This window comes from Papio anubis, chromosome 4 (assembly GCF_008728515.1).
Source record: "Papio anubis isolate 15944 chromosome 4, Panubis1.0, whole genome shotgun sequence".
Lineage (NCBI taxonomy): Eukaryota > Metazoa > Chordata > Mammalia > Primates > Cercopithecidae > Papio > Papio anubis.
The window spans coordinates 142,948,220-142,972,437 of record NC_044979.1 but is presented as its reverse complement, the minus strand read 5'-3'; the positions used below and the strand labels follow the sequence as shown (position 1 = coordinate 142,972,437).

Genomic DNA, 24,218 nt, shown 5'->3' with positions numbered 1-24,218 from the left:
TCAGGAGACAAGCAGGAGAATGTTCACAGCTACATTATTTGTGACAGTCAGAACTCAAATCCCTATCAAAAGTAGATGGAAAATTTCATTGCTAAGTGGTATATGAAAAATATGTAAACTGTGGTTCTACCCAACATGAATAAGTCTCACAAACATAATGCTGAGTGAAAAGAAGTCAGACGCAAAAGACTATAGACTACACAAAATCGTTATGTAGTGTTTAAAGAGGATAGCAACATTCTATTTCTTGAAGATTTCTGGGTCGTGGTTACATAAGTGTTTGGTTTGTGATAAATTACTGAACTGTGCATCTTTCTTTTCTTCATTTTTCTTTGTGTATATCACATTCTACAATAACCAAGTTTAAAAACTATACACAATAAATATGTGGAAAGGCTTGAGATGAGTGAGTACCTGGCATGTAAATAACAAAATGGCTTTTTTTCCTCACTGTATGGAAGGTTAAACACCCAGGTAGAGTCTCTTGTTGAAAAATAAAAAATGCTTTAAGAGTTTGGGTAACCCAAGCTGGGTGAGGTAACACATACCTATAATCCCAGCTATTTGGGAGGCTGAGGCAGCAGAATCATCTGAACAAGGGAGGCAAAGGTTGCAGTGAGCCGAGATCATGTCATTGCACTCTAGCTTGGGCGACAAGGGAAAAATTCTGTCTCTCAAAAAAAAAAAAAAGAAAGAAAAAAAAAGTTTGCTGGGCATGGTGGCTCACGTTTCCCAGCACTTTGGGAGGCTGAGGCAGGGGACTAACTTGAGGTCAGGAGTTCGAGACCAGCCTGGCCAACATGGTGAAACCCCATCTCTACTAAAATACAAAAATTAGCTGGGCATGGTGTTGTGCGCCTGTAATCCCAGCTACTCGTGGGGCTAAGGCAGAAGAATCGCTTGAACCCAGGAGACGGAGGTTGCAGTGAGCCAGGATCACGCCACTGCACTCCAGCCTGGGCAAGAGAGTGAGACTTCATCTCAAAAAATAAATAAATAAATAAATAAAATTTAAAAAGTTTGTATAATCCAAAAACTTCAAGACAGGAATCTAAAGTCGTTTCAAACTGACACTGCCCTTGGGGACCTGAAAGAAGCAAAAACAATCCTCTCTAAAGAAACCAACTCTATCAAGAACTCAAGACATGAGCTTAGAGTCAAACTTAGAAAATACACAAGAAAATGAGGCACAATGGGAGCCAGCAGGAAGAACAGAATAAGATTCCCAATAAGATTCCCAAGAACTTAACACATCAGAACAATCAAACTCACAAAGAAGCGATGATTATTGTTTAAAGAAATAAAAAAAGATTAAAAATGTAGGCAAAGAGCAAAATTCTAGGAAAATAACCAAGAGAATTAAAAGCTAAAATATCATAACTGAAAAACAGTAACACAGTGGATGAGTTAAAAGATTACACTCTGCTGAAGAGAAATTTGTGGGCTAGAAGACACCTGTGAAGAAATCGTCCAGAATGCATCTCAGAGACAAAGAGGTGAACTTAGAAACATAGAGATTGTGGGAGAAGAGTTACAGAAGACAGGAAACAGCTACAAAATTTCCAGAACTGACAACATCACCAATCTATGGCCTGGTAGTATATACTCTTAATGGTTTTGCTTTACTGAGAAGCATGTTAAGTAAAATTGATAAAGATTAAGGGAAGGCCAGGTGAAGTGGCTCACACCTGTAATCCCAGCACTTTGTGAGGCTGTGGTAGGCGGATCACCTGAGGTCAGGAGTTCAAGATCAGCCTGGCCAACATGGGGAAACTCTGTCTCTACTAAAAATATAAAAATTAGCCAGGCATGATGGCGCATGCCTGTAATCCCACCTATTTGGGAGGCTGAGGCAGGAGAGTCACTTAAACCTGGGAGGCGGAGGCTGCAGTGAGCTGAGATTGCACCATTGCACTCTAGTGTAGGCGACAGAGTGAGACTCTGTGTCAAAAATAAATAAATAAATAAACAAACAAATAAAAAGCTGATGACAGTGGTTGCCTCTGTACAGAGGTGGGATCAGACAAGGCCACTACTGGCTCCAACAGGGTCATTGTACAAATTAGAAAAAAGTACCTACATTGGGTTAAGTACCTGGAAAGGGGTCCTTCCTTCTCAGCCTCGGCAGGGAAGAAACCCACCTGCACCCCTGACTGAGAACTACAGTATAAGATAGGAACTTTGAGGAAAGGTGTTTAGTGAACTGTCTATTTTGTTTAAGTTTACCACCAGGCTGGGCACAGTGGCTCACGGCTGTAATCCCAGCACTTTGGGAGGCCAAGGTAAGCGGATCACGAGGTCAGGGGTTCAAGACTAGCCTGACCAACATGGTGAAACCCTGTCTCTACTAAAAATACAAAAATTAGCTGGGTGCGGTGGAGCACGCCTGTAATGCCAGCTACTCAGGAGACTGAGGCAGGAGAATTGCTTGAACCCGGGAAGTGGAGATCGCAGTGAGCCAAGATCACACTACTGCACTCCAGCCTGGGCAACAGAACAAGATTCCGTCAACAACAACAACAACAACAAATTACGACTATTTCACTTCTGCAGATCAGAAGGAGGGGAAAGAGTATATTTTTCATTTTATATTCTTCAGGAAAACTTGTATTTTTAAAAAGCATATTTAAGACTTTAAAAAAAATTTTTTTTAAACAGAGACAAGATCTCACTCTGCCTCCCAGGCTGCAGTGTAGGAGCGTAACATAGCTCCCTGAAGCCTTGAATTCCTGGACTCAGGTAATCCTCTTGCCTCAGCCTCTCAAAGTGCCAGGATTAAAGGTGTGAGCTATGTGTCTGGTCTATATTTATCCCTTTTATAATGAAAATTAAGAAATGCTTCTATGTATTTCTCCAGAGTGGTTGCAGAACACTTTGTTACAATTGTAGGGAAGAAAATGTCTTAACATCTTGACTAAAACATAGGTAGTATCAATCTCAGAAACAACTCAGCATCATAATTCTGTAACCATGCAGTATTCCATAAAATCCAGAAAACAGTCTGTATATCACTAATGTCAGAATGAACAAGGTCATTAAAAAAGACATGCCAAGTGAAATAAGCCAGTCAGAAAAGAATAAATACATGAGGCCCTGATAGCAGTCAAATCCATATAGAAAGAAAGTAGGATGGTGGGTGCCACTGGCTTGGGAGGGGGATGCGGAGTGAGTGTTTAATGGGGACAGTGTTTCATTTTGAGAAGAAGAAAGAGTTCTGGAGATGGATGGTAGTGATAGTTGCATAATAACGTTAATTTACTTAACACCACCAAATTGTATATTTAAAAATGATTAAAATGGTAAATTTTATATTATATATATTTTACCACAACCACTACCACAAAAAAAGCATGGTATTATACTTACACATTCAGATCATAATAATTCTTCAAATGAATTATTTCCTCAATAAACCCATTTGCTACATCTGGAAATCTTGCTTCCTAGAAACAAATAAGAACATAATTTATATTTCATTCACTAGAATGGTTTCAAATGCCAATACAAGACGGATGGCAAAAGTGTAATAAAATGACTAAAGACTAGAAAAGGGCTTTGAAGCAGGTCTGTGTGTGTCTTCAAAGTCAACACTAGTTCTCAGATTCATCTGTCTACATAGAAGATTAGGTCTAGAAAGGTCTTGAGAGATCTCATTCTCTGTCCCCATTTTACAGATCCATTCTTCATTGTTTCAACAAATATTGAGCATCTCTGTCTAGACAAAGGGAATCAAAACACAAATAAGTTACAATCTCATGCCAGCCCTCAAGCAGCTCACAACCTCGTGGCTAGATAAAAACACCTGGGTGGCTGGGCGCGGTGGCTCATGCCTATAATCGAAGCACTTTGGGAGGCCGAGGCAGGCGGATCACCTGAGGTCAGGAGTTCGAAACCAGCCTGGCCAACATGGTGAAACCCCGTCTCTACTTAAAAAAAACACAAAAATTAGCCAGGCGTGGTGGTATGCACCTGTAATCCCAGCTACTCAGGAGGCTGAGGCAGGAGAATCGCTTGAACCCAGGAGGCGGAGGTTGCTGGGACTACAGGCGCATGCCACCACACCAGGCTAATTTTTTGTTTTTTCAGTTGAGACAGGGTTTCACTGTGTTAGTCAGGACGGTCTTGATCTCCTGACCTTGTGATCCACCCGCCTTGGCCTCCTGAAGTGCTGGGATTACAGGCGTGAGTCACCATGCCCGGCCCTTATATTACTCTTAATATCACCACTAATAGAGCTTTGTAGGATGACAGAAACATTGTCCTCTATGCTTGATGATGAGGTAAGCTGTTAGCCTCATGTGGCTACTAAGGCTAAGATGTGACTGGTGCCACGGGAAAATTTTATTTAACTGTAAGACATTTAAATGTAAACTGCCACAAGGAGCTAGTAAGTGCCATATTGGACAGCATAGGTCTAGGTAATTCAATAAACCTGCTTTAAGGGTTTCCATTTGGAGTGAACTCAAGGAATTTGAAAAACACGAGGAACTGCAGGTATGACAGCACCAGGCCACCATGATATGCAGTTAGAATCCCAGAGAGCTTCCTGAAGGGGTTAAGTATAGTAAAGGAACCCCAATTCCATTTTCACGTCTTCAGAGTGTCTGTTTTCTGTATATCTAGATATGTACTTCTTAGAAAAATGAAGTCCACGCATACAACCTTTTTTTTGCAATAAAAAAAAGAAAGAAACTCAGTATATGTAGTGTCTGCATTTACTTGATAAAACTTACCGTTTCTTTCACTAATAGTTCAACAAGTTCTTGATCTACCTCTGCAGCTTCTTGCCCCCAAATGTTTTCCAAATTGGGCTCTTCAGATTCTTGCATTGGAAAGGCTGGACCTGGCTCTTCATCATCAATTGCTAACTGTTGGTCTTCAAACTCTCCTAGAGGATGGGCAGGCTGAGGAGAAGAGGGGCCTGAAATCCCACCTTGCTGGGGTTCTGGCCTTGGAAAAGCTGGCCCCGGGAATTCATGCTGAAACAACAAGCGGCCCAGTTCTGCTTCAGGCTGCCGTTCCTGAGGAACAACTTGGTTTGTTATTTCACGGGGCTGTTGGTTCAGAGACTGGAAGTAAGGATGATCTAACCAGCAGTCTTCTTCGATGGCCTGATCATCTGCTAGAGCAGCTGACTCTCCTGGATTTGATAACAGCTCTGTCTCTGAGTCTTCGGATGACTGGTTCTGAGTTTCTAAAGGATCGCTTTCTGTGTAAAGAAGGCTACTTTCTTCCAAGATGATGACTTTCTGCTCTGATCTGGGGTTGACAATGTCATTTGCTGCTTCGTTACGACTCGGTCCAGGCTTGGGTTCTTTTTCTATTTGGCCACTTGGCTTAGTGAATTCAGAGATTCCAGGAGGCCCAAGATCCAGAAATTCACCGTAGTCATCCTCAGAATCATCCTGTGCCCCAGAATCAAACAATGGGTTGTTACACACTGAAAAATAGCTGCTCTTATCTGATTCAAATGCTGCTCTAGACTTTTTAGGGCTTTCTTCTCCCAACCTTTTCAGATCTTGCCACTGGGCAGCTGGTTTGATGAGATTGGGTCGTGATCTCTGAGGTTTATTTGTCTAAGAAAAAATGAAATTTTAATAATTCAATTTCTTTCCTATGCCTATCCCTCCTTATGTACTTATATTGAGCTTCCGAGATAGGATAGGAAAGAAACAAAAACATCCTCCCCCTTAACAATACCTATATTTATATTTATCTTAACATTGAAATTTGATTACACTATGTAGTATCTGTAAGAATCAAAGTAGTCATTCACAGATTAAAGCTTGAGATAGAGTTTGAATTATAACTTATTTTTACTTTTGAGACAGAGTTTTCCTCTTTTACCCAGGCTGGAGTGCAACGGTGCGATCTCAGCTCACTGCAACCTCTGCCTCCCAGGCTCAAGCAACTCTTGTGCCTTAACCTCCCGAGTAGCTGGGATTACAAGCATGTGCCACCATGTCCAGCGAATTTTTATATTTTTAGTAGAGATGGGGTTTCGCCATGTTGGCCACGCTGGTCTCAAACTCCTGGCCTCAAGTGATCTGCCTCCCTCAGCCTCCCAAAGTGCTGGGATTACAGGCATGAGCCACTGAACCTGGCCCTGAATTATAATTTAATCTGAGACCACTAAAACAAAAATAACTCCACAGCAGAGAAAACAATGAAAGAATGCTAACACATCAGAAGAATAAGAAATGTTCAAAAAACATATAAAAACAATCTAAATCTCATTAGCAACCAGCAAAATGAAAAATTAAAACAAGACAGTATTTTTTTCCCTGTAAAACTGGCAAACTTTTAAATTAGAGAATACCAAGCATTGGTGAGGATGGTGAAAATTCTTTTTTTTTTTTTTTTTTTTTGGAGACAATCTCGCTCTGTCACCCAGGTTGGAGTGCAATGGCGTGATCTCAGCTCACTCCAACTTCCGCCTCCCAGGTTCAAGCGATTCTCCTGCCTCAATCTCCCGAGTAGCTGGGATTATAGGCACACACCTCCAAACCCAGCTAATCTTTGTATTTTTGGTAGAGACAGGGTTTCGCCATTGCCAGGCTGGTCTTGAACTCCTGACCTCGGATGATTGGCCCACCTTAGCCTCCCAAAGTGCTGGGATTACAGGCGTGGGGCACCATGCTTGGCCATGTGTGAAAATTCTTATACTATCATTTACTGCTGGTGAATTTAGGAGAGAAATTTGGCACTATTTATTAAAATAAAAAACATAGCCCAGGTGCGGTGGCTCACACCTGTAATCCCAGCATTTAGGGAGGCCGAGGTGTGTGGATCTCAAGGTCAGGAGATCGAGACCATTCTGGCCAACGTGGTGAAATCCCATCTCTACTAAAAATACAAACATCAGCTGGGCGCAGTGGTGCATGCCTGTAATCCCAGCTACTCGGGAGGCTGACGTAGCAGAACTGCTTGAACCAGGGAGTCAGAGGTTGCAGTGAACCGAGATGGTGCCACAGCACTCCAGCCTGGAGACAGAGCGAGACTCCGTCTCAAATAAATAAATAAATACACAAATATATAAATATAAACAAAAAATGTGTATCTGTCACCATTTTTTCATAATGTTCTATAAACCCTTATCTATCTAAAAAGGGCATATACAAGAATATTCAGCATAAACAGAAAAAAGCCTAGAGACATTCTGAAGTTTGTCCCTGAGTGAACGGTTAAATAAACTATTACTTATTTGTGCTACAAAACACTCTACAACTGACCCCTACCAAAAAAGAGGTAGCTCAATCTGTACTGAAATGGAAAGCTTCGCTAAGAAATGCCATTAAGTGAAGAAAAGCAAGCTGCAAAATCATACACAGAATGATTCCATTTACTTAAAATACGTCAATAAGACACAAACAAAATCATTTCTAAAAGTATGTGTATGTACACACATGTATATACACATCGATACATACAAATTCAAAGAAAAGACCTGGAAGGATACATGCTAAACTGGTAACAACAGTTCCTCTGGGAAGTCCCTAGAAGAAAGGAGATGGTTCATCTCAGGCTTTAGGGTGGGTCCCTGAAGACTATGCCACTGAAGTAAAGGGGCAAGTTGGAAATACTCTGGACCTCCCAGGGACTGAATCCCAGTGTGGAGAGTTTAACTCCCTCAATGTGAGGTGCTGGTGCTCTTACTCTTCTTCAAGAAACCAATTAAGGTCCTCTTTAGAGAAACATAACATCATATAGAATCCCAAAATTTTCGTATGCAATGACTTACACTCAATCAAAAATAACTAGGCATACAAGAACTTAACGCGCAATAGAAAATCAAAACAAGAGAAGTAACAGACAACAGAAACGAATATATAGGGATTTCACACAGTGAAGTTATCAACATGAATTCTAAAATAACAGCATGTTTAGGGAAATAAAGGACTAGATTGAGAACTGTAGTCAAGAAGTAGAAGAATCAAACGCAAATTCCAGAATGGAAAAATACAATAACTAAGGTTGGATGGATATATAGTATTTTAAGTAAATATAGTTGAAGAGAGAAATTAGTGCATTAAAAGCCAGGTCAGAATAGCCATAGTAAGGCATAGACAAAATGGACAATTACATAAGAGACCACGTCAAGAACAAAAAGGTCTTCAAAACATGTAACTGGAGTTGTAGAAGAGAAGAAGCTGTTTCTTTGGTACAGGAAGAGGAAGGAAAACAAGGGAGGGAAGGGAAGGAGGGGGACACATAATGGTTAGTTCAAATAACCATTTGAACTAAAAAAGGGATAAAACGTAAGGAGTCACAGATGAAGAGGAAGTAGGACAGCCGTCTGTTTTGTTTAATTCTATAGGATATATTCAAAACCTCAAAGAATACACTGGTTCTGAAGACTCTAACAAACAAACAAAAAACAACCCTCAAAGAAATAAACAAAACTTCTGGGCCAGGTGCAGTGGCTCACACCTATAATCCCAGCACTTTGGGAGGCTGACGTGGGCGGATCACAGGGTCAGGAGTTCAAGACCAGCCTGGCCAACATAGTAGAACCCCGTCTCTACTAAAAAAGACAAAAAATAAGCCAGCTGTGGTGATGGGCGCCTGTAATCTCAGCTACTCAGGAGGCTGAGGCAGAAGAATCGCCTGAACCCGGGAGGCGGAGGTTGCAGTGAGCCGAGATTATGCCACTGTACTCCAGCCCAGGAAATAGTGTGAGACTCTGTCTCAAAAAAAAAGAAAAAAGAAAACTTTGGGCCAGGCACAGCTGGCTCATGCCTATAACCCCAGCACTTAGGGAGGTGAGGCAGGTGGATCACCTGAGGTCAGAAGTTTGAGACCAGCCTGACCAACATGGTGAAACCCTATTTCTACTAAAAATACAAAATTAGCTGGGAGTGGTTGTGCATGCCTGTAATCCCAGTTACTTAGGAGGCTGAGGCAACAGAATTGCTTGAACCTGGGAGGCAGAAGTTGCTGTGAGCCAAGATCACACCACTGCACTCCAGCCTGGGCGACAGAGCAAAACTCCCATCTCCAAAAAGAGAAAAAAGAAAAGAAAAGAAAAGAAAACTTCTAAACTTTTTATGAAGTCAGAATCATGTTTATATATATAAAAAAATCTGTCAAGGATATCATACGTACACACAAACCTATAGGCCAATCTCCACTTATGAGATCTACACAGAAAATATTAATATTAGCAAAAGGAATCCCCAGCAGCACATTACAACTACATTACAACGCCACAACCAAGGGGAGTCTTTTCAAAGACAATAACTTACCAACTAAGAGGTCAAGGAAGAAAAACCACATGACAATCTCTGTAAGATGTTGAAATCAAATGTAACAGAATCCTACATTCACTTCTAAAAAAATTTTTTTAAGCCAAAGTAAATAACTAGTTCCTTAACATAACTAAAAAAATGGTATCTCAAGCAAAAGGCACCATTAATGAAAAAACATTAAAAGTATTCCCATGTATGTCTGTGGCCATTCTTGTTCTTCTCTATCAAAACTATTAAAATTTTTGAGGAAGTACCATAATATAATTACACAAGTCAAAGAAGTATGAAAATTGGAAAGATCAGATGCAAGTTTTCAAGAAATTAAGAGTCAACTGAAAAATCACTGTAGACAATAATGGTAAGGTGATTGACTATAAAATAAATATAAAAAACAACAAGGGTTGGGCATGGTGGCTCACGCCTGTAATCTCAGCACTTTGGGAGGCTGAGGCAGGCGGATAACTTGAGGTCAGGAGTTAAGAGACCAGCCTGACGAACATGGTGAAACCCCATCTCTACTAAAAACACAAAAATCAGTCGGGCATGGTGGCACACACCTGTAATCCCAGCTACTCGGGAGGCTAAGACAGGAGAATCGCTTAAACTCGGGAGGTTGCAGTGAGCCAAGATTGGGCCACTGCACTCTAGCCCAGGTGATAAAGCGAGACTGTCTTAAAAAAAAAGTAACAAGAACACTTTTACTCTCCACTTTGGAATGAAGCATGGCCTGATGCTAGAGTCACAATAAAGACAACTGAGATCCTTACACTATATTTGTTGTAATTTTGTCCTTTGACAGGTCTAGCAACCCAAAGGGACAGAGACTGATGATCTTGAGGTAACTCAAGGAACACAGGAAAACGGCTAACTCCCTTTTCTGGAGAGTAATGTTTTCCTCACGGAGCTGCAAGGGTTGGAAGTCCTTCTCAGGCCTGAGCTCTACTGTCTTTTTAGCACCTGATCTCTCTGACTTTGAGGGTATCAAGGTTAGGCTGCACTGTGAGAGAGCATTTGACTTTGCAGTACCTAGGGTTAATCTGGGCTATCGCGGGGCACATGACTTTTGGGAATGTGAGGGCTCACAAAACACTGGCAAGAACTGTATTTTTTGCTCCCTCTTTGCAGAGGTCTTTATGGCTTGAGTCAAGCCCCCAAGATTATGGCCAGACAGAAATGTGGGTGCCAACTCCATTTGCTGCTAGCATACAGGGGTGCAGTTTAAAGCTAACCAATCCCAGCTGTGTTGAGTGCAGGGAGGGTATAAACTCAGGCTTTTGGAATCTGTGGGTATGTGGATTCCTTTTCTTGCAGGCTTAGTTGAGGGAGGCCTCAGGTGTCTGACTGTGTCAGACAGAAACTGGAAAGTTATTGGCTACGTTGGACATCTTGGAGCCAAAGCCATCCCGGTCCTGAGATATACAAGGTCCAACATAAAAACAGCATCCCTAATTTCTAAAAATTGGAGTACTCTACCTTCTGGTAGTCCTGCCTTTTCATGTATAAAACTTCTGGCCCTAGAAGCTACAAATAGTTACAAAAGTGGCAAAACTTTACCGAAAATAATTCAGAATTATGATGACCATGATGTGGAATGTTCCAGATGAAAAAGAGTGTTCATCCAAGAAATTCACTTGAATCCTAGGCCTCCAAATTACACGGAAAGAACGAGATTCTTACTGACATTCAGAGGCCTCAAAGAGACAACAGGATTATAAAATAGCTTTTTTGAAAGATTCACTGCAGAAAGCTAATGAAAAACTAGAAATGCAAAATTACCTCCCATACCAAAGACAGATAAACTAATGTAACTCCCACCGCTCTCATTTTACCTGAATACTGCATCTACTCCTGAATATTCACAGTCTACTAACTTTGAGTTGCCCTTCTTCTCTGAAAAAAACAGTTCAACTGTTTCCTTATAAAACAGAACAAACTGAAAATATAGCACGTAATTCCTGACTTACATGCTATGGATAAAAACAGGCCATAGTTTAAAAATGTCCTAAACCTGGGGAAGATTTTCAAACATTTTTTAAAGAAATCAGTGTCTTAATTATAACTTATGACCCTAGGATACCTGACTTTTACCAGCTAACATACATTGGTGGGACCAGGGGAAGGAGAGGGAGTAAAAACAGATAAAAGCAGCAGAAGCAGAATGTTATTTTCCTGAGGATGATATTCAGGACCTGACAAGTACCATCCAGTCTACTTATGGGCCATGCAAAGCCTGAAATATCAGAAGTGACCTTTAGAAAGCCATTCCCAAAATATTTCAGCTCTATGGTGTTATCTGAAAGCAAAATAGATGCCCCTTTATAAATTAAGAGATCCTAAATTTTGTCTGTTTTTTAAAAATTAAGACAAAGGCAGACACAGGCCATGCGTGGTGGCACACACCTGTAATCCTAGCTACTCTGGAGGCTGAGGCACGAGAATCACTGAACCCAGTAAGTGGATGTTGCAGTGAGTCAAGATTGCAATACTGCACCCCAGCCTGGGCAACAGAGGGAGACTCCATCTCAAAAACAAAAACAAACAAACAAAAAAATTAGATACAGGGTCCCAGGCTGAAGTACAGTGGCACAATCATAGCTTACTACAGCCTTGAATTCCTGGGCTCAAGTGATCTTCCTGCTAGGCCTCTCAAAGCACTGGGATTACAGGTTTTGAGCCACTATGTCTGGACTGACCTTTAAGGTTAAGGAAACAAAAGTTACCTATGAGGTCAGGGTTCACGGTGACTGGTATGGCAACTCCCTAAATTCCTATGCTCCATGAAAAACCAAACTGTTGCTAAGCTCCCTACCAACAGGGTGTATCAGGCAAATATCAGACCCCTCCCTAACTCCGATTTACAACCCAGAAACCCACTACAACTCTTATTGGGACAGAAGACTGGCCTTACAAACATCGTTTTCTGATAAATGACTACATATAGATCTTAAACCAGTTTCTGCCAGCTTATAGAGGCTGCAAACTGTCTTTGTGCCCTACAGTTCACCTTTTGAAGGAAAAAGCCAAATTCCACCTCATTTTAATGCTGAAACTCCACCCCAGGGAAGCTCTGGTTAGTCTTTGGCAGCCCTGAAGTCAGTAACTGATTAAGAAACTCATCAGGAAAGCTAAATTCCAAGTAGCTGGGATTATAGGAGCTCACCACCATGCCCAGCTAATTTTTGTATTTTTAGTAGAGACGGGGTTTCACCATGTTGGCCAGGCTGGCTTTGAACTTCTGACCTCAAGTGATTCGCCTGCCTTTGCCTTCCAAAGTGCTGGGATTACAGGCATGAGCCACCACACCTAGCTACCATCTAGTCTTAACTGGGCCTTTACCTTTGCCTTTTTTTGTTTGGACAAATTAGTATAGTGTTTAGATCTAAGATTTGTAAATTGTCTACCTTTTTTCATCTGGGAGTCACCTCTGTGGAAGTGCCAACTGAGAGGTGCCAGGTTAGCAATTGCTTGGGGGCACTGTAACAGGTGATTGAAGGACTGATGGTCTAAAGAGGGGATAGAAACTATGTTGACTCTTAAATGACATGGTTTGCACTAACAGGGTCCACTTATACGTGGATTTTCTTCACTTGCAACACCCAGTATCTTCCCTAGCCAACTCAGTGTGAAGACCACACAGATAAAGACCTTTATAATGATCCACTGCCACTTAATGAACAGTAAATATATTTTCCTTAGGATTTTCTTGTTTTTTTTTTTTTTTTTTGAGACAGAGTCTCACTCTGTTGCCACCCAAGCTGGAGTGCAGTGGCCTGATCTTGGCTCACTGCAACTTCTGCCTCTCGGGTTCAAGCAATTCTCTGCCTCAGCCTCCCAAGTAGCTGGGATTACAGGTGCCCACTACCATGCTGGCTAATCTTTGTATTTTTAGTAGAAACAGGGTTTCATCATCTTGTCCAGGCCGGTCTTGAACTCCTGACCTCATGAGTCTTGAACTCTTGGCCTCGGCCTCCCAAAGTGCTGGGATTACAGGCGTGAGCCACCCTGCCCAGTTTATGATTGTCTTAACCTTTCCTCAGCTTACTTTAAGAATGCAGTATATTATATATATATATACACACACACACACATATATACACACACACATAATATACTAGTTAGTATATCATGATTAAGCATGTTAATCAACCATGTTATTGGTCAATAGTATGCTATTAGTAGTTAAGTAGTTATTAAGTAGTACTAAGCAGTTAAGGCTTTGGTCAACAGTATGCTATTAGTACTTAAGTTTTTGGGGACTCAAAAGTTATATGCAGATTTTAAATTGCACAGGGGTTGGCACCCCTAACCACTATGTTGTTCAAGTGTAAACTGTATTTGAAAACTGGCAAATAAAGAATCTTAATGAAGGTTGTAAGATCTGCTTCTCTGTCTCTCCGTGTCTATATATGTGTTATGTGTGTGTGGTATTTCTCTACCAAAATATATCAGAGAACTCTAATAATTGGTTTAAGGAAAAAGTAACCACTTCAATCTTTTATCAGAAAAACAGGACCTAACTCCAATGCCTTTTAGTTCACATGACTTGGATATTTTTGGTAAGAAAACCATTTGGAAAACAGCTGTGTGTCTTCTGATCAGCAAAAATGCCCACGTATTTTTTTTTTTTGAGACAGGGTCTCCCTCTGTCATACAGGCTGGAGTGCAGTGGCACGATTTTGGCTCACTGCAACCTCCATCTCCTGGGTTCAAGTGATTCTACTGCCTCAGCCTCCTGAGTAGCTGGAATTACAGGCAATGTGCTACCATGCCTCGCTAATTTTTGTATTTTTAGTGAGACGAGGTTTCACTATGTTGGCCAGGCTGGTCTCGAACTCCTGACCTCAAGTGATCCACCGCACCGGGTCTATATGGATGTTTTTTATATTCCAAGATTATATAAAGCTCTTAGAAATCTGATATGTCCCATCCTGGCTAACATGGTGAAACCCCGTCTCTACTAAAAATACAAAAAACTAGCCGGGCGTGGTGGCGGGCGCCTGTAGTCCCAGCTACTCGGAGGCTGAGGCGGGAGAATGGCGTGAACCCGGGAGGCGGAGCTTGCAGTGAGCTGAGATCGCGCCACTGCACTCCAGCCTGGGCGACACAGCGAGATTCCGTCTCAAAAAAAAAAAAAAAGAAAGAAATCTGATATGTCTTGGTATATATGCTATCAGTCATAATTTTGGTTTAGAAATAACTAAATTTCCTTGTCAACTGTGTCACTATAATGAACTCTCATCAGGTTTTTAACCGCAGCCATTTTAAGTCTTGCTGTCCATAGTTATTTTGTTCTGACATTTTCTGAAAGCTCTCTGCAAGCAATTATAATCCGTAAGTGCTGTGTCTTCAAAGATGTATATGCGAAAAATGAAATGAATGCTGACAAATACAGGTTTGAGTTCACACTATTGGACTAAATATTCAAAATTCTAATGAAGAAACTAATGAATTTGTGTAACTGCTAACCAAGATCAAACAGCAAGAATTAATTACATGAGACTGAATTGATTAAAGAAGAATCATGGGTTTTTATGGCTTCTTTATTTGAAACACTGCTGGTTCTTTTAATGTTTTGTTTGCCAGATTTAAGGAAACTTTTTTCTTTTAAGGTTTTTATAGCTTATCACAATTTGGTAAAGTATACTTTTATAATAAAAATGAAAATATTTGCTTTTCCTCCCAACAGGTTCCCTCCAGAATTTGCAAACTATTCATGAGTATTCTTATTTTTATGGCAATATCATTATTTGCATAAGTTCAATAAGAATCTGTCCTTTTAATAAAAGGACACAACTGGAAACTGGTTATGTTACCAAGGCTTTGAATGGAATGCCATATTTCAGTATGTGCAAACAATGCCTGGCTTTAAGCGTTCCCTGCCTTACAGTGAGTAAATCTGTCTCTTCCTGGCAGGCTCAGGAACCTCCAGATGTTGGATACAGCAGGCAAAGACTAATGTCTGTCCTGGTTTGGCTTCCTAGCAGAGACATTTTTTATAGACCAATTTGAGATTCCTCGTCAAAATTTCCAGCAAAGGAAATTTAAATATGTGCTTTCAAATACGTGGTTAGTCAGGCAAACTGGTCTTACTGTGATTATCTTTGGTAGAAATGGGAGTGACTGTAGAGAGAAAAATTACATTTCAAAAGAAAACTCCAGTATGCCTGTTATTTAGATTGTAGCCCTGTTTATTGAGTTTTTATTATCTACCTGTACATTGCACTGAATTCTGAATTCTTTTAGTTTTCTCTAATATCTGACTACGACTATCCAATGAAGGAGAATTGCTCAGTTCCTGAAGCCCTATAAACTAAAGCTGGACAAATCGATGTAAATTGCAAGGAATAAGTCTCACGCCTAATGCATGGGCCACACAGAGTCCACTAGGATGGCCAATGCCACAACCAGAGACATTCACAACTGCAAACCACATCGGAGCAAGATTCCCTCTCATAGTAAGACTCTTACCCTCCTTAATTTTTCCTTACTTATGCCTAACTCTTATGTGGCAGGCAGGACAACGTTGTAGTTAAAATTTCGCCATCAGTAGCCTCTGCAGGTAACTTGCACTCCCTGCTTTAATTTAACTCAGTCATGGGATGCAAGATTACCTACTAACTTTACAGAGAAGAATCTGTGCAGTTGATGACGCTTCCTGTTGCACACAGATAAACACATCAGGTATTGCAGAGCAGACTACTTGGTTAAAACAAGGTAGATTCCTTGTCTAGCCATTTGGTTTTAGTTGGGGCCCTAGCCGAGGAGCATACTCCACCCAAACTCTTGGTATTATCCTCCTTACAGTCATAACAGTAGTCTCCTGGGTGTGCCGTATCCCCTCAAAAAGTTTTAAATGTTTCCATACAGCTACCTGTCAAATGCCAAATGGTCTTTCTCCAGCTGGAACAAAAACCAAAAAAAAAAAAAAAGTGTGATAATGAGGACACCAGAACCTATAAAGTGTATTCTGGGATTAGAAACCCAAAATGATGGTAACTGACAGTGGCAATGATGCCTTAAGGTTTGGTCAGGCCCTGGGTGAAAGCCTAACAAAAAATGAGGAATTGTTAAATAAAAACTATAGGAGGCCACTGTTTTGGACTAAGTGTCTGCACTAGCCCCCAAAAGACCAGACTAAAACTCAAAACAGAATCATCCATGTAAGTTTCATGTTACCAAACTCAAACCTGGGAAGTTCATTTGACCTTCCTAGAAATCGAGAGAAAGAGTGAACAACCAATTTCTTAAACAGGGCAGTTTAAATCTTCAATGGGTATCATAATGAATTTCCCTCTGCTTTAACCCTTATATGGGAAAGGTGGCCTGAAGCAGCCTGTTAACTAATCAGTTATTTTTCTCTTTGTCTCCTTGTCCCAGCCTGACAAGAGAAGTAACTTTGAAAGGACTTTGCTTCTGCTCTCTTTAGTCCTTCTCTGTCTATAAAGCCAACCACTTTTGCTCAGCTCAGAACACCTACTGAATTTTATGGAAGGAAGTGTTGTTTGGTTCTAGAACCACAATAAAGCCAACTGGGATCTTTAAACTAAAAAAAAAAAAAAAAAAAAGGGCAACAGACTTGTAGTTTAAAAAACACAGTTTAAAAGTACAATGAAAGGGCCGGGTGCGGTAGCTCATGTCTATAATCCCAGCACTTTGGGAGGCCGAGGTGGGGCGGATCACGAAGTCAGGAGTTCGAGATCAGCCTGGCCAAAATGGTTAAACTCGTCTCTACTAAAAATACAAAAATTAGCCAGGTGTGGTGGCAGGCACCTGTAATCCCAGCTACTCAGGAGGCTGAGGCAGGAGAATCGCTTGAAATCAGAAGGTGGATGTTGCAGTGAGCCGAGATCACACCACTGCACTCCAGTCTGGGCAAAAGAGCGAAACTCCGTCTCAAAAAAATAGAAGTACAATGAAAGAAAAGATGTCATTCACAAAAGCAACAGAAAATATAAAATATCCAAGAAAAACAAAAAATGTTTAAGATCTATATTAAGAAAAATTCAAAATGCTTTCTGGCTGAGGAATATAAAAGAAGTCTTGACTACATGAAAAGACAAAATTTGTTCTTGGTTAGAAAGAGCAGGATCATAAAAACTGCTCTATAAATATAACAGGAAGATTTGTTTTGGATTAGGCAAACTGATTACATATATATTTATATTTTGGAATTTTAAAAGTTGATTGTAAACTCCATATAAAAATTTAAGTGTGAGAATATCCAGGATGATTCTGAAAAATGTGGGATAATATGGAGTGAATAAGGCCTATCCAACAGTAAGATACACCATAATGTTGTAGCAATGACAACAGTGCAATCTGATGCATTAATAGTCAAATGGAACAACGGTGCAGATACTCGATCCAGAAGCAGACTGAAACATACAGCTTCTAAATCTAAGGGTACCTGAGGTAGAATGGAAAAGAGGTTCTCAGAACAAGTACAAGAGGTGCTCTCAGCTGTTCCACAACAAGGCCCACAAGAGTGGCTGAATACTTAGATCACCAACTTGCAATAATGTCTCAATGTAAGTTTAAAGAAAACTCACTTCTGTCAGGATGACATCATCATCCAGGTCCTCTTCTTCATGCTGCTGAGGAGCTGGGGTGACCAGCATTGGAATCCCTTCCTCATCTGAGGAGTCAGATATGGTGATGGGCCCATCTCTGAGATTGATCCACTCTACAGGAAAGCAGAGAACACTGTTACTGGGAGGCTGGCAGTACCACATCCAACCCTTTAAGTTTGTCCTGACAAGGGTACAGCCTAAAGTCAACTTCATGGCTACTACTGTAACGTACCTCCTTAAGCAGCCCACGCACTTAGGCATTAAGAGCCATGTTTCAATGCTGACTTTTGCCAATAACACATTTTGGGAACTGCTAGAGAACATCTGACAATTACTATGCTCAAGATTGTAACTTTTTCTCACACTAGGTTGGAGAAATCTGTTCATAAAATTTTCTGGACTGCCAATTTCTTTAAAGTGAAATAATGGTCTCCCAATCCATCTCTATTCCTCCCGGGAATATGTGGCTATTTTATTTAAATTGTTTGGTCTGAAAAAATTATCACTCAAAAATAGTAAAAGTTTAATTATTTAAAATATTGAAATTTGCTCATCTTAAACACAAACTTTAAGAATCATTTAGGCGAACCTATTTCAATGCTTTAGTCAAGCACCCATTTAGCACCTATGACAGTCAGCAATTTAACTTTCCAAGTTTCCTTTAAAATATATAATCTAACCATCTAGATGTAGTAATTCTATTCAAGGTCCTTATTTCCTTTTATCAATTTGAAAACAGGCCATGTTTGATAAGAATTACTGGGTAACACAAACTGGTATTTTTTCCTGTCTAGTTCCATAGGAATATCAAAGGTTAAATTGGACAATTTATTTTTTTTTTTTTTTTTGAGACGGAGTCTCGCTCTGTAGCCCAGGCTGGAGTGCAGTGGCCGGATCTCAGCTCACTGCAAGCTCCGCCTCCCGGGTTTACGCCATTCTCCTGCCTCAGCCTTCCCGAGTAGCTGGGACTACAAGCGCCCGCCACCGCGCCCGGCTAGTTTTTTGTATTTTTTAGTAGAGACGGGGTTTCACCATGTTAGCCAGGATGGTCTCGATCTCCTGACCTCGTGATCCGCCCGTCTCAGCCTCCCAAAGTGCTGGGATTACAGGCTTGAGCCACCGCGCCCGGCCAAATTGGACAATTTAAAAAAGCACTGGCCGGGAGCAGTGACTCACGCCTGTAATCCCAGCACTTTGGGAGGCCAAGGTGGCTGGTTCATGAGGTCAGGAGTTTGAGACCAGCCTGACCAACATGGTGAAATGTTGTCTCTACTAAAAATACAAAAATTAGCCAGCCGTGGTGGCACACGCCTGTAATCCCAGCTACTCAGGAGGCTGAGGCAGGAGAATCATTTGAACTCAGGAGGCAGAGGTTGCAGTGAGCTGAGATCGCACCACTGCACTCCAGTCTGGGTGACAGTGAGACCTCGTTTCAAATTTAAAAAAAAAAAAAAAAGTCATTAAGTGACCTAAAAGAATGGAAGAAGAAAGAAGAGAGAAGAAAAGAAAGAGGCATCTCATCACTGCAATTTCTGAAATTCTTCCATTAAAGCTGTAATGTTTTTCTTTTGTGTGTGTGTTGTGTGTGTGTGTGTGTGTGTGTGTGTGTGTCTGGGACAGGGTCTTGCTCTATCACCCAGGCTGGAGTACAATGTTGTGATCATAGCTCACTGCAGCTTCAACCTCCTAGGCTCAAGCAATCCTCCCATCTCAGCTTCTCAAGTAGCTAGGACATACTACGATGAACAGTTAATTAAAAAAAATTTTTTTCTGGCCGGGCGCGGTGGCTCAAGCCTGTAATCCCAGCACTTTGGGAGGCCGAGACGGGTGGATCACGAGGTCAGGAGATCGAGACCATCCTGGCTAACACGGTGAAACCCCGTCTCTACTAAAAAAATACAAAAAACTAGCTGGGCAAGGTGGCGGGCGCCTGTAGTCACTGCTACTTGGGAGGCTGAGGCAGGAGAATGGCGTGAACATGGCGGAGCTTGCAGTGAGCTGAGATCTGGCCACTGCACTCCAGCCTGGGCGACAGAGTGAGACTCCATCTCAAAAAAAAAAAAAAAAATTTTTTTCTTGTGGAGATGGAGTCTTACGATGTTCCTATACTGGCCTTGAACTCCTGGCCTCAAGTGATCCTCCCACCTCAGCCTCCCAAGAAGTCACTGGGATGACAGGCATGAGCCACCATGCCTGACTTAATTGTGGATTTTTAAGGATGAGGATTTGCCAAGCTCCTCATTCAGCCATTTCAGAAGACACATGTATGGAGGATCATTCTGAAGAGATACTGAGCAAAGAAAAGCTCTAGACATTGGTACATGAGGCACAGGAGTCAACAGAGAAAAGATACACCACTGAAAATGGCCATAGTGAATAAGACCCCTGCATCTACAGGAAATTATAGATTCCTCTCTTGAAGACCTGACCCAAGAAAAAGACACACAATCTTGGCGTACCCAATGAAAAAGTTGGTTTAGGTTGGGCACGGTGGCTCACGCCAGTAATCCCAGAACTTTGGGAGGCCCAGACAGGCAGATCACTTGAGGTCAGGAGTTCGAGACCAGCCTGGCCAACATGATGAAACCCCATCTCTACTATAAATACAAAAATTAGCCCGGTGTGGTGGCATGCAACTGTAATCCCAGCTACCTGGGAGACTGAGGCAGGAGAATCGCTTGAACCTGGGAGGTGGAGGCTGCAGTAAGCCAAGATCATGCCACTGCACTCCAGCCTCGGTGCTAGAGCAAGACCCTGTCTCAGGCCAAAAAAAAAAAAAAAAAAAAGGAAGGAAAGACAGGAGGGAGGGAACTGAAGGAAAGGAAGGAAAGGAGAGAGGAGAGGAGGAGGAAAGGAGGAAAGGAAGGAAGGGGAGGGAAGGGAAGAAAAGGGAGGGGAAGGGAGGAAGAAGGGAGGAGGGGAGGAAGAAGGGAGGAAGTAAGGGAGGAAGGGAGGAAAGGAAAGGAAGAAGAAAGGAAGGAAGGAAGGACGGAAGGAAGGAGGGAGGGAGGGAATGAATGAACCTATCACCTTATAATGAAGTCCAGTGTTTGACAAGATACCACACAACATACCACATGTAAGGTTCCAATTAGCTTTTCAAAGTATAACAACACAGCATGCTCTACAAATCAAGTGTACAGCTCTATGAATTAACACAAAAGGGACATCTGTGTATAATCACCACCACAAGGTCAGGAAATATTTATAGCGCATTAGTAGCCTCCCTGTGCTTCTCCCAATCTCTGCTCTCCTTCATCCCCAAAGGGAGGATTTCTAATTGCACAGATAAGTTTTGCATGTTTTTGAGTATATATTCTGTGTCTGGCTTTCTTGCAAATAATGTCTGAGATACATCCATATTGCATGCTGCTATAATTCTTTGTTGTGTATAATCCACTATATGAATACAACATAAATTACTCCTTCTTCTGTTGATAGACATTTGAGTACATGGCAGTTTAGGCTATCGTGGATAATGCTATTATGAACACTCTTGTGCAAGTCTTTGGTGTACTCATTTTAGTTGCATACATTCTAGGAGTGGAAATGCTGAGTCATGGGGTAAGCATATGCTCCATTTTGGCAGTTAACACTAAACAAATTTTCCAAATTATACCAATTTACACTCCCATCTGCAGCGTAGGATAGTATGCTGCTTCACGTCCTTATGGGAACACAACCATGCTCATTCATTTATATACTGTCTATAGATTCTGACATGGTTTCGCTGTGTCCCCATCCAGAATCTCATCTTGAATTGTAATCCCATAATCCCCACGTGTCAAGAACGGGACCAGGTGGAGGTAATCGGATCATGGGGACAGTTTCCCCCATTCTGTTACCATGATTGTGAGTCTTGAGGTATCTGATAGTTTTATAAGCACTCACATTTCCCCTGCTTGCACTCACTCTATCCTGCCTAAGAAGGTGCCTGCTTCTCCTCTGTCTTTTGCCATGATAGTAATTTTCCAGAGGCCTTCCCAGCAATGTGGAACTGGGAGTCAATTAAACCCCTTTCCTTTATAAATTACCCAGTCTCAGGCATTTCTTCATAGCAGTGTGAAAGTGGACCAACACAGTTGCTTTCATGCTACAATGGTATAGTTGAATAGTTGCAACTGAAACCACATGGCCTGCAAGGCTAAAATATTAACTTAGCTCTTTAAATTTGCTGAGCCCTAGTTATATTGGCTCACTGCAACCTCTGCCTCCTGGGTTCAAGCGATTCTCGTGCCTCAGCCTCCCAATTAGCTGGGATTACAGGCTTGCAACATCATGCCCAGCTAATTTTTGTACTTTTAGTAGAGATGGGGTTTCCCCATGTTGGCTAGGCTGGGTTTGTTTTTGTTTTTTGTTTTATTTTGTGACAGGGTCACTCTCTGTTGCCCAGGCTGGAGTACAATAGCATGAACCCAGTCCTCTGCAGCCTTGACCTATTGGGTTCAAGTGATCCTCCCATCTTGGTATCCGAAGTACCTGGGACCTGGTGAACCCAACACCACCATATCCAGCTAATTGTCTTATATTTAATTTTTTGTAGAGATAGAAATCTCACCATGTTGTCCAGGCCGGTCTCAAAATCCTAGGCTCAAGTTATCCTACCACTTTGGCCTTCCAAAGTGCTGGGATTACAAGCATGAGCCACTGCACCTGGCTGAGCTTTTTACTTCTTGTCTAATGTATCTTAGGCCACAAGTTTTCTTCAAAACATGGCATTACATGTATCTCATAAATAAAAGAGGCTATATTTTCATTATCATGTAATTCAAAATAATCTAATTTTCATTGTGATTTCTTCTTATACTGGGTGCAGAATCCCACCTATGTTTATTACATTTTTGACCGCGTTCTTCCAATCTTCTATATTCATACAAGTGTGTGTGTGTGCTTGCTCTTTCAGTTACTGAAACAAGTCTTAAAAATCCCCACTATAATGGTGTATTTGTCCAATTCTGTTTTTAGATTTGCCAATTTTTGCTTTATTTTTCTATCATGTTACAAAGTATACAGGGATTAGCACTATTTTATCTTCCCAGTGTACCGAAACTTTTATCATTATGAACTCTATCAATGCTTCTGGCTGGAGTTTCTATCAATTTTATCAGATATTACACAGATATATCAGCTTTTTTTGGGGGAGGGGTATGTGTGTGGCCATTTGCATGATGTACCTTTTTTCATTCCTGACAAAAACTTTTTAAATCTTTATTTTACCTTCATTTTTAAGCCTATTTCCACTAGGTATAGAATCATAGATGAGTAGGCAAAAACACTACTTAGCAATTAAAAAGGAATGAATTACTGATATATGCGACAACAGGGACGAATCTCAAAACATGACCTTTTTTTTTTTTTTTTTTTTTTTTGAGACGGAGTGTCGCTCTGCCGCCCAGGCTGGAGTGCAGTGGCTGGATCTCGGCTCAATGCAAGCTCCGCCTCCCGGGTTCACGCCATTCTCCTGCCTCAGCCTCCCGAGTAGTTGGGACTACAGGTGCCCACCACCTCGCCCGGCTAGTTTTTTGTATTTTTTAGTAGAGACGGGGTTTCACCGTGTTAGCCAGGATGGTCTCGATCTCCTGACCTCGTGATCCGCCCATCTCAGCCTCCCAAAGTGCTGGGATTACAGGCTTGAGCCACCGCGCCCGGCCTAAAACATTACCTTTCACAAAAGAATTCAGGTACAAAGAAAATATACAGTATGTACAATTCCATTTATATGAAATTACAGAGTGAAAAAAAGCAGATTAGTAGTTTCCTTAGGCCTGGAGTGGAACTGACTGCAAAGAGGCACAAGGGAATCTTTTTGGAGTGATAGAAAATGTTCTATATCGTAATTGAGGTGGTATATTCATTTGTCAAAACTTACTGAAGTATACACTTCAAAAAAAAAACTACAGAGGTTGATGCATAATAAAAATTATTAATGTTGGCCAGGAGCAGTGGTTCATGCCTGTAATCCTAGCATTTCGTAAGGCAGAGGCAATTGGATCACTTGAGCCCAGCAGTTCAAGACCAGCTTTGCCAGGCAACATTGTGAGACCCTCTCGTTTAAAGAAAAAAAAAATTAATGCAGCTAATAAAAACAAAACTTTATATACCTGAAAAAAGTTCTCATGATGGGTGCAGAGTAAACATACTCGTCTAACAAAACACATCTCCAAAGTCAGTAATTTTCCAAAAGGAATTAGTTGTTCTTAAAGAAACTGTTCAAGTATATTTAAGATCCAATTAAAAAACAAAAAACAACTACAACATTAATTGGATATACATGTACAGAAAATTTTGAAATGATCATAAATACAAGTTATAACTAAGATTAAAAATTGCCTGAATCCAATAAATTATGGTTACAATCACTACCAAGTTAGAATACACTATTAATAAAACCCTGAAAATT

The 24,218-nt window shown here is 41.1% G+C and overlaps 1 protein-coding gene across 6 annotated transcripts in view; it reads right to left on the bottom strand.

The window, feature by feature from the left end:
• The window catches only part of RNF216 (ring finger protein 216), a 161,449-nt gene that overhangs the window by 117,205 nt on the left and 20,026 nt on the right, over window positions 1-24,218 (bottom strand). For 4 of the 6 annotated variants that reach the window (XM_009202556.3, XM_031664921.1, XM_021935626.1 and 1 more), the window contains exons 3-5: window positions 17,798-17,931; window positions 4,734-5,576; window positions 3,367-3,443 (exon numbers count right to left, since the gene is read on the bottom strand). In XM_009202556.3, coding sequence (XP_009200820.1) covers window positions 3,367-3,443; window positions 4,734-5,576; window positions 17,798-17,931 — 1,054 coding nt within the window. The remainder of the gene's footprint in view (window positions 1-3,366; window positions 3,444-4,733; window positions 5,577-17,797; window positions 17,932-24,218) is intronic. The other 2 variants (XM_003895685.4, XM_021935627.1) reach the window with 2 other exon arrangements.